Genomic DNA, 16,384 nt, shown 5'->3' with positions numbered 1-16,384 from the left:
AAACATGACTCAGCCAATGCCACACTAATGACAGAGTTACATGTGCAATAGTGGGACTAATAGTGAACTGAGAGCCTGGGTTAACATTAGGCAGGTTATATCACTTCTCTACTCCCTAATATCTTCATTTGTTAAATGGGAAAAGTATCTAGCATAGGTATTTTGTTAGTTACCTTTTTACTATACTGTGATGCTTCCCTTTCAATATAAGCTGAAGATTTTAAAGGAGAAGCTGGCCATGCATGGTGGTACATGCCTGTAATCCCAGCACTCTGGGAGGCTAAGGCAGGAGGATTGAGAATTCAAGCCCATCCTGGGGAATTTAGTGACTGTGCCTTTGTCTCAAAATAAAGAATTAAGGGGGGGGTAGTTTCTGGAAATGCAGTTTGCACAAATGCCCTGGCCCCCAAATAAAAAGAAGAAGAGGGCCGAGTCACATGTCAGCCAAAGATGGCTGCATCCTGACGAGTGGACCAAAGGTTGTAGTAATCCTCAGCGTGGTGGAGGAAGAACTCGGGAGGCGAGTCTAAGATCAAGATGGAAAAATCATAAACCTGATGATACTATCAAGGAAAATTTAACTGATATAATAGCCAGAAAAATTAACCAACTTCCAGAAACAGACAGCACTAACTCTACTGCAGGTCATAGGATCTCAATGAGTGAAATGACAGGACTCATTATAAATACAAAGTGACAGGAGTCTACTTGAACATGGATCAACATATATTGGGCTTAATTCTGCTTTCTGTGGTCTGATAGCAAACAGTCTTTATTGGTGCACCTTGCATGTGACAAAGACTGGTATAGCTGCTGGCTTACCAATGGCGGTGATCCCATTTTTGTCAGCAAATGCTACTTATACAAGTTTTGTAAGTTTACCTCTGAGTACAGGTGATTTGAATTGTGAAACATGTACCATGACACAGGCTGGACTGATTGGTTTAGTTTTTGGTGGTCTGTACCCTGCTTTCTTGGCTGTACCTGTGAATGGTGCCCTAGTAGCCAGGGTATCAATCAGCCCTGCTGCCAGAGAAAGGAAACATCTTAACATACCGTATTAGAATATCCAAGCCTATCTTTAGAAAGATGTTATTTCCCTTTTTACTTCAGACTGTATTTGCAGCATACCTTGGGTCTAGACAATATAAACTACTTAAACAGCTCTTCAGTTACCTGAACCTGGCCTAGAAATTCACTGATTTTTTAACCAAATATGTATGCAAAAATAAAATAGTGAAAATAAAAATAAAAGAAGAAGCAGTTGATGTCAAGGAAAATTAGCAATCAGTAATCAATGCTGTTTTCTTTGTCTCTTCTGTAGGATCCTCAGTCTTCCACAATGAACCCTGTTTACAGCCCCGTGCAGCCTGGGGCTCCTTATGGCAACCCTAAGAACATGGCCTACACGGGTGAGTGGTGTGAGAATGGGTCTTATTTGAGAACTAGTAGTTAAGGATATTATCAATAACTTGGTGAATGACTTTTGGTTTCTAAAAGCTCTGATAAAGCTTGGGAACTTGGAGAAAAAATGTCTGAGGTCTGATAGTGATGGAAGCAACATTCTTGATTAAGTGTCATTGAATTGTCATCAAGTGGGAAGAATGTGAAGTAACACCTATTGAGTGCCTATCATGAACCTGGCCTGTGCAGGGCACCTTTATGTACCTCATTTCACCTTAATCTTACAGCAAATTAGACACATGTAGCTTATTATCACTATTTCCTAGGTGAGAAAATCAGAGTCACGTTAAGAAGCCACAAAACAAAACAAAATTAGATATTTGAATCCAGGTCAAATGATTCTGAAGGCTGATCTTTTTCCTGAACTATCTCCCAAGCTGTTTTCTTTCTTTTTCCTGTGGTGCTGGAGATTAACCTCTTAAGGCCTTGCTTATGCTAGGCAAGTGCTTCACTTCTGAGCTACATCCACAGCCCTTTAAAAGACTTTAAAATTTTGAGATAGGGTCACACTACGTTGCCAGGGCTGGTCTCAAACTTGCAATCTTTCTGCCTCAGCCTCCTAAGTAGCTGGAAATACAGACATGGGATTACTTCTCTGCCTCTGTGTATGTTGCCCCTCTGTCTGGAATGACATTGTTCCCTGACTGCTTCACCTACTCCTTAAAATATCAACTCTGAACTCAGTGCTTTTCTAGCAAACATTCTTTCCCTTATTTGACTTTAAGCAAGTTTTCTAAACCTCTAAAGACTTGATGTTCTCATGCATAAAATGGGTACAAATGTGTTACCCTATTTCATGGAGCTGCTACAAGGATTACATGAGCTAGTATAAGGGACTGAGTGTATAATACCTGGCACAAAGTACTTAATAATAATTATTATTTACAAACAAAGATGGTAAATCGATGTTGGGATAACACTATAGATAAAAACATGGGGATAAGAAGGTATGATCATTGGTGAACATACAGCTTAGTGGTAGAACATGGGTTTGATCCCCAGCACAAAAGAAAAAAGTATGGTTGATTCTTGATCATACAGGGTACAGTAAATCCTTGAGCTTACCTAAAGTAAAATGTAGAAGAAAAATGGGAAAGGAGGGTAAAAAAATAGATTGGTCTTGGTTGTAGGATTGGAGTTGGGGGATGGGAGAATTTTATCCCAGAAGAGTCATTGCCAATGAGTGGAGGCTGTGGAGTACCCATTTCTCCTTAAGCTCTTTGTGTGGTTTACTGCATATGCTTTTTAGCTTCCCAAGGCCGAGAGTGGAAGGATCTCAGAGAATCTATATCTGGTTGCTTCCAAACTTTGTTCAACAAGAACACTAGAAATGTTTTTCAGAGAATCCTCAAGTATTTGACCTGATTTTTTAAAAGAATTAATTATTATTTTATAAAGCATGCATATATGTTTAATGGTCAGTGTATTAAGCTTCTAAGAATACATATTAATTTTTTAAGTAACTGCTCTCATTTTCAGCTGCTCATGTTTTTGTGGTGTTTGTATTCTTTGGTGTGCTGGGGATTGAACCCAGGGCCTTGTGCTAGCTAGGCAAGCACCCCGAGCTACACCCTCAGCCTAGCTGCTTGTGTTTTAAAATCAGTATTACCTCAATGCTATGCAACCAAAATAGCATTTTGAAATATATTGGAAGTTGAGCCTGGTATGACTGTAGCTTTTGTCCTTTAAATTGTGCATGTTTGTGTTTATCACAACAGCTTCATTGTCCTTACTATTTAACTTAAAAGTAAATATTTTCTGTTTGGACTTCTATTGTATATTTATTCTAATAAAATTTATTCCAGTAACCAGAACCCATGAGGCAGTACCCCACATCTTACTAGCTCAGGAAGCTTCTTGCTGCTTTTCCCTTTCCCAGTTCAGGGTGTTCCCAGCAATTTTGAGTTCCTTTGCCAGAGAAGATTGAGCTGCTTTTGGCAGACAGAAACCCTGGGAGTCCTATGGGGCTTTGGTTTCCTATTTGCTGTGAACCTAGCTGCCTCCATTTTCACTGAGTTGCTATGCTTGAGAAAGAAGAAAATAGTTGGATTTATTGATTTGCAAAAAAAAAAAAAAAGGCAGCATAATATATTGGAAAGGGCAGACTTAATCTCTGCTCAGCTCTATTAGAGCTTAGTAACATGTTTCAAATGAATAAAGAGACAAGTTTTAAAACCCAGTTCTGTTTCGTATAATAGCTGAGTGACTTTGGGCAAGTTGCTTAACTTCCTAAACTTAATTTCTTTTATAGATTGGAATCTATTTCATAGGATAGTTGTGCAAATTAAATAGATAATATGCACTCCTTTAGAGGAGGGGGCATTTTGTTGTTGTTTTTGCTAATCACCAAGGAATATTATTAGCCTAGAATTGTATTTACAGTTAATTTCTGAAAATTCCAGGACCACACAAGTACTGTAAACTCCACACAAGTGGTATAAATTCAGGCCTTACACAGGCCAAGGTTTCAAATTTGTAGGACTTTTTCTTTTTTAACTCAGCTTACCTGTTGTATCTCTGTACTTTTGCCTCAGTTTATATTTTTTAAACTGACAGTACAGCTCCCCTGTGGTTCCAGATTTATGCATTGGATTTGAATTCCAATCCTTGGCCTCTCAAGGGCCTACAGCCTCATCTTCTATGGTTGGTGGTTACAAAAAGCAACCTCTTTGATTGCCAGGACCCAACACCTTTGCAGAGCAGCCCTACATCAGTGTACTAGTTAGTCTTCCTGAATTTTAGTTTCCTCCTCAGGTTTTCTTTTTCTTTCCTAAAAATCTCAACTTTGCCTAAGAATTAAGGTGTTTGTTTTATTTTGTCCAGCTTTTCTAGGGAGATTTTCAGGTTATCTTTTTTTCTGTATTGCTGGAAATAGAAATCTAAGTGAGAAAATTTGTAAACAAATGCCGAATATAGTGTATTAGAGTAAACACATATTGTTGGTAACTGTAATGATTATATTAAAAGGTATTAATTACCATTCAGCAAGCACATGCTAGGTTCTCTATGTATGTGTGTATGAATTATCATCTTATTAATCATAACTTTATGGAACTCTTCTTTTACAGGTAAGGAGACTGATAGTTTACTTTAAGTCATATGACTTGGCCAGTATTTATAGCTTCTACGAAATGAGGAAAGATTTGAATTTGGATCTTTATGATTTTGAAGTATATGTGCTTCTGTTATAGCATGCTGATCTGTCTTAAAATGTGTGCTCCTTTCACTGCTCCCATGGATAAACTAAGGGAAAAGTTTTTTTCAGTTTCCCAGACTACGGGACCTTCTATCTGAGGTATTAAAAGCCTACTGGTTTAGGTAGGTTCAGGGGCCAAAAGTGGAGGGAATCAAATCCATTATAGTGTTATCTGCTTCAGAGGCAGTGGAGTGGCAGCCACAGGGAGCAAAGAGAAGCACTCCTGATTTAAAAATTTTTTCTAAGGGGCCGGGGATTTAGCTTAGTGGTTTCGCTGCCTGTTGTGCAAGCCCAAGGACCCGAGTTCGATCCCTGGTATCCAAAAAAAAAAAAAAATTTTTTTTTCTAAAATAAGATGGGAAATAAAATACATGTTACAGCATATCCAGTGAGTAGCTGTCTTCTAGCCAGTTGACAGTGTTTTTCTTCTCTCTCCTTCCCCTTCCTCCATTCCTTCCCTTTGTTAAACTCCTTCACTGTTTTTTTTGTTTTACTGTGTGCCCAAAAATTAAGGTTAGCATTTTACCGATATTTATTTGTGTACTTGCAGCAATCCTGTGGTGTGTACATCTAGAAAAAGTAAATTTAGAGAATGTAATTTGTTGTATACTTTAAAATGTTTAAGTATAGATTGTGATATGGACTGAATGTTTGTGTCCCTCCAAAATTCATATATTGAAGCCCTAACCTCCAATAGGATTGTAATTGGAAATGGGGCATATGTAGGTTTAGATGAGGTCCTGTGGGTGGGGCCTTCCTTAATGATGAGATTAGTTCTCTTACAAGAAAAGAAGAAACACCAGACCTCTCTGTGCCTGTGAGGACACAGCAAGAAGGTAGCCACCTGCAAGCCAGGAAGAACCCTCACTAGAATCTGATCATTGCTGACATCCTGATCTTGGACTTCCAGTCTCTAGAACTGTGAGAAATAAAAGTCTGTTGTTTAAGCCACCCAATCTATGGCATTTTGTTATGGCAGCCCAAGCTGATTAATACAGTAATCCCTTAGTTCATGAATGCTTCTGTTTGCAAACAATTTGGTTCACAAACGAAAGCATAGGCAAAATTTTGCTTCCATTCGTAAACTCCACATTAGGTGAGAAACACAACCATGGCCGTCTTCACAAAGATACAAATGCAGCCATCTTCTCCAAAATTGTAAAACAAATTAAATTCATAAACCAAGGCACCACTGTACAGATACTAAGTACAGTGGACACTAGAGTACCTACCCTTCACTTAGATTCACCACAACAATGAGCTCTTTACAGACCAGGGGATTTTCTTTTTCTGCAGGTCTCAGAAAGAATTATGGAATATAGTTAAGACTTAAACATTATTTTTTCTCTTCTTTTCTTAAAATGTTACAGTAGCCAGGGATTTAGCTCAGTGGTTCTGCCGCCTGCCTCACAAGCCCAAGGACCTGAGTTTGATCCCTGGTACCAAAAAAAAAAAGTTATGATAGTGCCCATTTGCAAGAGGATAGGTTTTAGAATATCAATTGGAAATAAAAATATATAGAGATGAGCCCCAAGTAAAGAGTTTATTTGGAAATATACAAGAATTGTTATTCAGTACATACATTCTATAGTGGATCATCAATACAACCAGGAAGGTTGGTGCAAAGGGGAAACTTTAAAGAAAAAAAAAAGAAGGAATTCATATAAGTTGTTTTGAAATAAAGACATTGCTTACAGAAACATATTGCAAGAGCTGGTATTAATTTGTTGATGGAGACAGTTGTTGCTAGGCAAGTGTCTTTGTACAAGAGGTTTATCTGGAATATTGTAGTTTCTTAAGAATTTCTTGCAGTAAATTCTGTAACAGGCATACATGAAAGAATTTCATGTGATAAGCCCTATTATAACATATCCATACAGTCTCATTCATGGCCTCATTCCATTTTGTAGTTTGACATAATGGCACTATTTTGATAATGAGAACTGCCTCATGAATCTTTCAGATCTGAACTAGAATCTCAGCTCTATCACTAATTAGCTGTGACACATTGGTCAAGTTATTTAACCTTTCTAAATTTTAGTTTCCTCAGCTGTCACATGGATAATGACCTAAACAGATGGTTGGTTTGTGAGTCCATAAAAATGTCTGTAAAGCCTCTACCTCGCTATCTCATAGATGACATTCATTAATGGTTGTTATAAAGCACAACAATGCATATATATCTCTGTAGGGAGAAGAATGTGAGATAGAGATGGTGACTTAAATTACAGACCCAGTTTTGCCACCTAAGAACTATGTGACATCAATGAAGTTTTCAGGCTGTATTGATCAGCTTTCTGTTGCTGGGACAAAATATCTGACATCATAGTTTAAAGGAAGAGAGGCTTACTTTGGGTCACAGTTTCAGAGGTTTCAGTCCATGGTCAGAAACATCAGGATAGATGGGCATGGCAAAGGAAAGCTTCTCAATTCATGGCATCCAGCAAGCAGATACTAGGGAAGAACCAGAGAAGAAGGAGCCAGGGACTAGGTATAGTCCCCAAGGTCATGCCCCCATGATTTACCCAAACACACCTACAAGTGTGCTTTACTAGTCTCTTAGGGATCTCTCAAGCCAATCAATTTGACAGTCAAGAGTAACCATCACAATGGGCTTTAATGTATCATCTGCAAAGAAAATATATTATTAAAAAGGATTAGGAATGCTTTCTTCATAAAACAGCTGGGAGAGAGTAATACATGTAGTTGGACCAGCCATTGACTTGTGATATACTTTCCAAAACCCATTAAGAAAAGAACTCTGAAATGTGAGAATAAATGAAACCCTCAAATGAATTCATTATTTATGGGTGGACAGATGAAAAATAAGAAGTTTTTTTCAGAAAGTGTTAGAGCTGGGTCTGGAGCTTAGAGCCCCCACTCTGGGGCTGTGTACTCATTTTCTCTCAACCACAAAGTAATAAGCCAAGTTTCATTTTTATTTTCCTACATCCTGTCCTGCCCACTTCCCGCTCTCTACTGGCTTACGTCTGTTCAACTGTTCTCCCTGAGTTCTGTGTTGGGTCCTTAGTGACACTATTTCCTGGTTTCAGCCTATAGCAAATAGTATGTCCAAACACTCTACACATACAAACAAAAGATATGACTCTCAGTTACAAGGCTAAAATATTAATCTGTTCCAAAATGTTCTTTTTTTTTTTCTTCACCAGTTTTTTTTTTTCTTTTTCTGTAATTCTTGTAGCTAGGTGTGGAGGCACACACCTGTAATTCCAGCTACTTGGGAGACTGAGGCAGGAGGATTCCAAGTTCATGGCCATCCTGAGCAACTTAGTGAGACCTTATCTCAAAATTTAAAAGTTTTTTTTTTGTTTGTTTTGTTTTAAGAGCTGGTGATGTAGCTCAGTGCAGAGGCCTTGTGTTCAATCCTCAATACCTAAAAAAAAAAAAAGTACGTCTTTTGTTTAAAAAAATTAGGTAATTTAAGAAGCAGATTGTATTTGACACAGCAGTTCATCAGCCAGAAGACCATGAAAATTAATGAAGCTGACAACCTGCAGATATAGAGAATAATCTGGTATATCAGTAAAGCTAAAAAAAAAAAAGTCTGTGCAGTGACCCAAGCCTTGCTCAATCCATTCTCTTTCATAAAGATTATGTGGTAGGGTTTTAAGATTTACTGACATTTGTACTTTGTTTATTCTTGGGTTTTTTGGTTTGTTTTTTGGTTTTGGTTTTTGTTGCCCTTATTTATTTTTTGGGTCTTTTTGGGGACAGGGTCTCGATATGTAGTTCAGGTTGGCCTTGAATTCACTGTGATCCTGTCTCAGCCTCCCATATGGTGGAATTACAGGCATGTGACACCTTACCTGGTTTGCAGAGAGCTTTTGTGGGCTTCTTTCTTCATATTTTTTATGACAACTCTGAGGAGGTGGCTCTTATTTTCTAGATGAAATGACGGTTCAGCTTGCTCAAGGTCACACTATATATAGCAGAGCCCAAACTAACTCCAAATTTTCGGAGTTACAGAGTAAGTGCTTTTATTGCTATAGCATATATGACTGTATCTGGGACATCACAGTGATTAGGGTCTCAGCTGAGCCTGGAAAATGGATTCTGATTCCTCTAACTGCTCCAGCAGAACCTTTTTTGATCTTCAAACTGATTTTCTCTGCTCAGAAAAAGACCCCTCAAGTCACTAACAGTACTCCTTAGGGTAGAAGAATAGCCTCTAGGACAGTTGTGGCCAACCTATGGCACGTGTGCCGCAGCAGGCAGTTTACCATCACTGCTCTACAGAAAATTCTTGTGAACTATTCTTTTCTGCAGTTATGAATAACTTCCTTTATTGTTAAATCCAGTGGACCCTTTTCAGCCCTCCTAATTTAATACCTCTTTATTGATACCCCTGATTCCCCTTGCTTCTTTTTTGTTTTTTTGGTACCGGGGATCAAACTCGGGTCCTTGTGCTTGTGAGGCAGGCGGCGGAAACACTGAGCTAAATCCTCAACACCCCACCCTCACTTCTTGAAATGAGCTTTCCTTGCCCTTATTGACTCCACTGTATTTTTCTGTTTGTTTTTCCTTTCTTCCTCTCCAAGTGTTCCTGATTCTCGGCCCCTGAAAATTTCTTCACCCCCTCACCCATTAAAAATTGATGTTGCCCATGGGCCCAGTTTCTCATCTTTCTTAGTTTCAACTACTATCTAGAGGCCAATGATTCACATATCCAGTTCTGTTGCAAACTATTCTTCTAGGCTTCGTATGAATTTATTCCATCTGTCTTCTGAACGTCTCCACCAGTGTCATATGCTTTGCTGAGACTTATCCTGTCTGAAATGGAATATATTATCTCATCTCTGTAACTGCTCTTTCGTTTTATTAATTTGCAATTTAAGTATACAGTTCATTGACATTAAATGGATTCATATGGTTGTGCAGCCATCACCACTGTCTATCCACAGAATACTTGCAAATCTGTTACTCTGTACCATTAAATAATAACTCCCTACACCAACACTCCACACCGTGCTCAGCCCCTGGCAACTACAATTCTACCTTCTATTTCTATGAATTTGTCTGCTCTAGATACTTCTTGTAAATTGAATCATAGTTTTTATCCTTTGTGATTGACTTATCTCAGCCTAAATGCCCTCAGAGTTCTTCCATCATATAATGTGTATCAGAATGTCCTCCCTATTCAAGACTATTTCATTGTGTGTATATATATATGATATTTAGTTATTCATCTGTCATTTGTCACTTGAGTTTCTTCTGCATTATGACTATTGTGAATAATGTTTTATGAACACGGATGTACAAATATCTCTACAAGACCTTGCTTTTCATTCTTTTTTTTTTTGTACCGGTGATTGAACTCTGGACCTTGTGCTTGCAAGGCAGGCAGCAGCACCACTGAGCTAAATCCCTGGACCACTTTGAATTCTTTTGAGTACATATCCAGAGGTAGAATAGTTGGGTTATATGTTAATTCTACTTTAAATTTTGTTGTTGTTGTTGTTTTGTTTTGGTACCAGGGATTGAACTCGGGTCCTTGAGCTTGCGAGGCAGGCAGCGCAACCACTGAGCTAAATCCCCGGCCCTATTTTAAATTTTTTGATGAAACACCATATTGTTTTCTTAGCAGCTATATCATTTTGCATTTTCCTCAGCAGTATAAAGGAGTTCCAGTTTCTGTGCAGCTTCATCAGTGCTTGTTATTCTCTCAAAAATAATAGCCATTTTGCTGGTTGTGAAATGTTTTTTGTTAAAAAGACAAATGGAAACCTTTATGTTGCTCAGATTAAACCTTTTTTCTGTGTCTTTCAACCCTTACCATTCAAGCCATTATTACTCTTTCTGGGAGTGTTTAAATTTCCCCCTAGTCTTCCTGATTCCAATCACATACTTTCTCTCCAATCCTTTTCCCCCCACTCTTTGGTGCTGAGAATTGAAGGTGGGCCTTGTAAAGTTAAGCAAGTGTTCTACCATTCAGCAAAATCCCATTTCCCAATCTATTCTTTTTTTTTTTTTTTTTTTTTTTTTGGTAACAGGAATCCAACTCAGGACCTTGCACTTGCTAGGCAGGTAGTGGAATCACTGAGTTAAATCCCAGCCCTCCCAATCCATTCTTTACTAGCAGTCAGAATCATTTGTATAACTTGAAAATTGGACCACATCACAACAATGTATAATGGTTCAGTGATTTTTCATTGTCCTTTGGGTAGTCCTGACTCTTAGCTTGCAATGTGAGATTTTTATAACCTGACTATTTGGACCTTCTCTTGCTCACCTTGTTTATTTGTATTAGTGCAGCTGGTGATTGATATTGTTTTTATTTAGAGTTACAAGGAAAGCACTTATTAAGATTCTAATTGGGGCCGGGGATTTAGCTCAGTGGTTTCGCTGCCTGCTGCACAAGCGCAAGGACCTGAGTTCGATCCCTGGTACCAAAAAAAAAAAAAAAGATTCAGATTGAATTCAATGCCTGATTTACTCTAGGATTTCTAGTACCTAGCATAGACCCTTGCATGCTATGAATTTTTGACAAATGTATGGACAGAGAAATCTCAAAGCTACGAGTTCTGGGACCCAGAACTTTGGAAGCCAATGAAGTTCTCTTTCTATTCACTTTATACTGCTTTTTAAAAAATTTCTAAGACATTTATTCTATTTCTTTAAATAAGATAATTTATTATCTTCCTACATAATTTCCTACTTTTCTGAGTTTTCTGTATAATATAGGAAAAATAGTATGTACATCTTCAAAAGTGCTTTGAAAATTAAATGACATAGTATGTGTAAGGCATCCAGTATGTGGCTAAGACTCTTATTGGGTACTCAAGAATTAGTTTTTTGTTAGTCATAATTATATCCCAACCATCTGGCACAGGGTGGCACAGAGTAGGCTTTTAGTAAATTTTGAAGGAAGAAAGAGGAGGAAAGAAAAAAGGATGGTGTTGGGAATTTGAGTAATATCACACCAGGGAAATATGTACTGGGATTGAGGGAATAAAGCTGTTTTGTGATTCTGACTGTTCTTGCTAATGAGTAGCTGTCTGATACAGCAAGGAGAATGTAGGACAGGTAGCCAGTGTGGGAAGGATTTCTCCTGTTTTTTTGGTGGTGGTGGTGGTAGGGGTTGAGACAGGGTCTCACTAGGTATTTCAGGCTAGACTTGAACTCACTATGTAGCCCAGGCTGGCCTTGAACTCATGGCGATCCTCCTGCCTCAGCCTTCTGAGTGCTGGGATTACAGGCATGCACCACCATGCCTGGCAGCTCCTGCTTTATAGGCAAATGAAAATTTCATTTGGATGATATTTTATGACTGGTCAGCTCCCCTGGATGGACCAGATAAAACAGGAACTTTTTTTTGCTTTTGAGCCAGGTACAGATAGTAGAGATCTTCAGAGAAAACAAAAAAGGGATCTTTCCCCCTTGCCTGCTTGATTTATAAAAAATATTGGGTTTTGGAACAATGATAATTGGAGTCTGACTATTCTTTTGAGCTACTTAGTAAGGAAGAATTGTCTTTACATCTCTTCTACTACCTATGCAGTCAGTTTTGGACTACCTCACTTTGAGTCCTAGTTTCTTTCCTAACAAAGTCAGACATGACTTTTAAAAACAAAATTTGACTCTTATAAAATTTCTCTGAAGCATGTAGCAGCAAGGGTCCACCAAAACCTCCTGTAATAATACGTAATAAGCAATAATAATATACCTCCTGTAATAATATTAATACATAAGTAGTAGTAATTACTTTGCAAGTTAGAACTACTGTTTGTGATCTCGTTTAATCCTTATAGCAGTACAATGAATTAGAAATTTCTATTAAAGCATTCAATTTATGGGATGCTGAATCTAGAGCCCCACACCTTTCAGCCCACCCTGGGCAATTTAGCAACTTAGCAACACACTGTCTCAAAAACAAACAAACAAACAAACAAAGCTCAGTACAATGGTGCTAGGTTCAAACCCCATCTTGTGGATGGGGGATTTAGCTAAGTGGTTCCACCGCCTGTCTCACAAGTGGAAGGTCCCCTGTCTCACAAGCAGAAGTACCTGAGTTCGATCTCTGGTACCCCCCAAAAAACCAAAACAAACAAACCCCATACTGCAAAAATAAAAAATAAATTTAAAAAAAATCCCCTTTACCAACAAAGACTCAAAGGTATACTGGAGCTGGACATGGTGGTGCATTTCTGTAATCTCCATACTCGGGAGGCTGAGGCAGGAGGACCACTGTGAGTTTAAGGCCAGCCTGGGCTACATAGTGAGTTCGAGGTCAGCCTGAACTACACAGTGAAAACTTGTCTCAAAAAGCAAAAAAAGGAGGCTGGGGATTTAGCTCAGTGGTTCTGCCGCCTGCCTCGAAAGCACAAGGTCCAGAGTTTGATCCCCTGATACCAAAAGAAAAAGACATAGTGGTAGTAAATTACAAAGCTAAGATTAGAGTCCATGCCACCAAGGTGTCTGACAAGACATCTCTGGATTTGGGGGTGAATATAAGCAGGGAGTGAGTATATATTTTGTGTGAATAAAAGAAGATGGATTTAACCTTGTCTAGGCAAGAACTATGCCCATTAAACTGTATTACTATTTGTATGTGACTGATTTTCTTTCCTGGATCACAAAATAATTTCCCACATCTGTAGAAAAGAGCAATTTATTATGCCCAAAGGAAGAAGTGTTAATGTTAATGAAGTTGTTATTCCCCTGCTCCTAAATCCTCCTTGGCTTCTTTTTTCTACAAGAAAAGTAGCTTTTTTTTCTTTGCTACTGGGGATTGAACTGAGGACCTTGCGCTTTCGGGGCAGGTGTGGTGCCACTAAACTAAATCCCAGGCCCAAAAGTAGCCTTTTGCTTGTTTATTTTTTTTCCCTATAGGAATTTACTTGGTTATTTGTATCTCTTTCTAGATAATGAGCTTCTTGAGGGCAGGAATCTGTGCCTAGAATACAGTGGGCAGTTAGTTACTTATTAAATATACATTGAATTGAGTTATGATCATTATTAGTTTGTATTAATTATATTATTGCTGTTATTAAATGTTATAGCAATAACTAACCTTAATAATTGTCACTAGGAAAAAAAATAATTGTCACTAGGGAGCCAGGCACTCCACAAACTCTGTCTCCAATTCTCATGATAATCCTTCAAGAGAGGGTTATTACCGTTTTACATATGAGAGAATAAGTTTCAACTAAATGAAGTAACTTTCCCAAAGTTATATACCTTACAAAAGTCACCTTAAGTGAAATACACTTTTTAAAAAGTTTTTCAAGGTAAATATACGTAGCATAAAATTTACCATCTTGGCCATTTTTAAGAGTACAATTTTGTGGCATTAAATACATTCATAATGTTGTATAGGGCCAGGGATTTAGCTCAATGGTTTGGGCGCCTGCCTTGCAAGCACAAGGTCCTGAGTTTGATCCCTGGTACCAAAAAAAAAAAAAAAAGCAAGTGAGACTTCATAATGTTGTATAATCATTCCCACTATTTTCAGAAATTTTTCATTGTCCTAAACAAATTCTATATTCATTAAATAATAACTCCCTGGGCTGGGGGTTTAGCTCAGTGGTTCTGCTGCCTGCCTTGCAAGCGCAAGCAAGGTCCCAGAGTTTGATCCCTGGTACCAAAACAAAACAACAACAACAACAACAAAAAGTCCCTGTTCTCCTTCCCCCAGCCCTTGGTAACTCTAATCTACTTTCTGTTTCAATGAATTAGCCTACTGTAGATCATTCACATAAGTAGAATCATAAAATATTTATTCATCCATCCATCTGTCCTTTTAAGTACCCTGGAATCTGCTTTAGCCAGTAGGCACTGAAACAGGCTGCCAACTTTTGTGCTAGTCTCTCGGTGATCCAAACCAAATCTGAGTATAGAACCATGACACTTGATCCTTATTGCCAGACAGATATCAAAATATCACATGCTACTGTTACAGGAGAAATATGACTCTCAAACCTACTAGATGTCAGATGTGCTGAGTTCATGTCTCCTGAACTTGAAGAATTAATTCCAAAGGATAAAGGAGATTAAAGGTAGGAAAGGTTTATTGAGAGATAACTCCTGAGAGACAGGAGGGGTCCTGGAAGTAGGTTGCCACCAAGGCCTTTTGTGTATGTGGGGGAGGGGGGTTATTCATACAGCAAAGTCACAATGTGGGTACAATGTGGGCCAAATTATAATCAACCTATAGGATTACAAGTATAGCTGCTTAGCTAATATTGATCCAGTAGGGAAGTGGGTCACATAGCAAGGGTACATGGAAAGAACAAAGGCATTTTGGGGAAGGGATGGGTCTAGATGCTCTGGTCACCTACCCAGGCAACTGATGCCTACCTAGACTTCCTGGACCAGGTGGTGCTATTTCTAGTATAATTCCAAGTTACTGCTTATCCCTTAGGGAGGCATGTAGGTCTGGCTATTGCATCTTTATCTTGAGGGAGGCCTGGTCTTCCTCAGCTGCACCTCCAACCGCTATTCTGAGGTCTTTTTATTTTTTTCTACTGATTTCCTTGACAGCTCAGCCCTCTCTGACTATATATTAGTTTCTATCTAACTAAGCTGCCTATAATAGTACCCCATTAATATCTACATTTTAATGTTTTTATGTATCAGTTAAAAAGTAAATTTAGATAAAAAAGGAAATATCTATTGAAAAAAAGTCCTTATTGTCTACCTTAGCTCTAGAAAGCTGTTCTGGAAACTAAAGGGTTGGTGGCTACTGGGCAAAAGGCTTAAATTTACCAGCTTCTTGGTGGAACTCTCCCCTGGATGCGCCATGTATTCTGCCTGGAAGCCGGAGTTCCAAAATAGTTACTGCAGGTAATTTCTGCCAGCTTAATAGTTGTCTAGATGGAGAGGTTGATTTCTGGAACTTTCTGTTCCCTCTTCTTCCATGATATCACTCCCAATATAGGTATCCTTATAAACAACAGCAAATCTTTGATGTCATATAAAAAGGTCTGCTATCGTTACATCAAAGAAAGCATCAGGTTAATTTTTTTTTCTTTTCTACATAAGGTAATGCTATATCACAGTATTTATTCTTTGCAAATAAATTGCCATCATTTTGCATGGTAGTGGGAGGCATGCTTTCTGTGTATGCATCCATAATAACAGATTTTCACAACTAGCTGAATTCATAGTACTCAGTTGTATTTGGTCAGCTTCCATTGCTGTGACAAAACACCTGAGACAATTTATAAGGAGGAAAGGTTTATTTTGGCTCATAGTTTCAGTCAATGGTAATTTGTCCAGTTCCTTTTGGACCTGTGGAAGGCAGAAATTCGTGCTGTGGAGCACATGGTGGATCAAGCCCTTCACCTTATGGCAGCTAGGAAGCAAAGAGAAAGAGCAGAAGGGGATAGGATCTCAAAATCTTCAAGGGCATGCCCTCAGTCACTTAACTTCCTGTGACTTGGCTCCACCTCTTAAAGGTTACACTACCTTCCTAAAAGCACCATAGGCTGGTGACCAAGCCTTTAACACATGGTATTTGGGGAACATTTATCCAAACTGTAGATGTTAGTCTTTGGCATATAAAATGATGGAGAATTGTTCTATAACTCACTTTGTTCCTGGAGGCTGAAATAAAGAATTTAAACCCACCCTTTTATAGAGTAAGTTTGCAGGTTCTCTGACTCTCTTCAGGACACATCTGTAAGATGCAAGAGAAGGAGGTTTTCTTAGAGGTATAGGACACACTTAAGAGCACAGTATGGGTGCTCAGAGAAATGAGATACA

At 38.5% G+C, this 16,384-nt stretch overlaps 1 protein-coding gene and 1 pseudogene across 3 annotated transcripts in view; both read left to right on the top strand.

Annotated features, from left to right (window-relative positions):
• Positions 1-16,384, top strand: part of Fam168a (family with sequence similarity 168 member A) — a 178,566-nt gene that overhangs the window by 102,854 nt on the left and 59,328 nt on the right. For all 3 annotated transcript variants that reach the window (XM_004863267.4, XM_013064983.3, XM_087211928.1), the window contains exon 2: positions 1,325-1,412. In XM_004863267.4, the coding sequence (XP_004863324.1) occupies positions 1,343-1,412 (70 nt within the window). In that variant the 5' untranslated portion in view covers positions 1,325-1,342. The remainder of the gene's footprint in view (positions 1-1,324; positions 1,413-16,384) is intronic.
• On the top strand, positions 678-1,311 carry LOC101720518 (transmembrane protein 126A pseudogene; annotated as a pseudogene).

Source organism: Heterocephalus glaber, unplaced genomic scaffold (genome assembly GCF_053883595.1).
Source record: "Heterocephalus glaber isolate CG9 unplaced genomic scaffold, H.glaber_assembly_v1.0 deba00001428, whole genome shotgun sequence".
In the NCBI taxonomy this organism is placed as follows: domain Eukaryota; kingdom Metazoa; phylum Chordata; class Mammalia; order Rodentia; family Bathyergidae; genus Heterocephalus; species Heterocephalus glaber.
The sequence above is the reverse complement of the archived record's forward strand: the minus strand, read 5'-3'. Positions and strand labels throughout refer to the sequence as shown.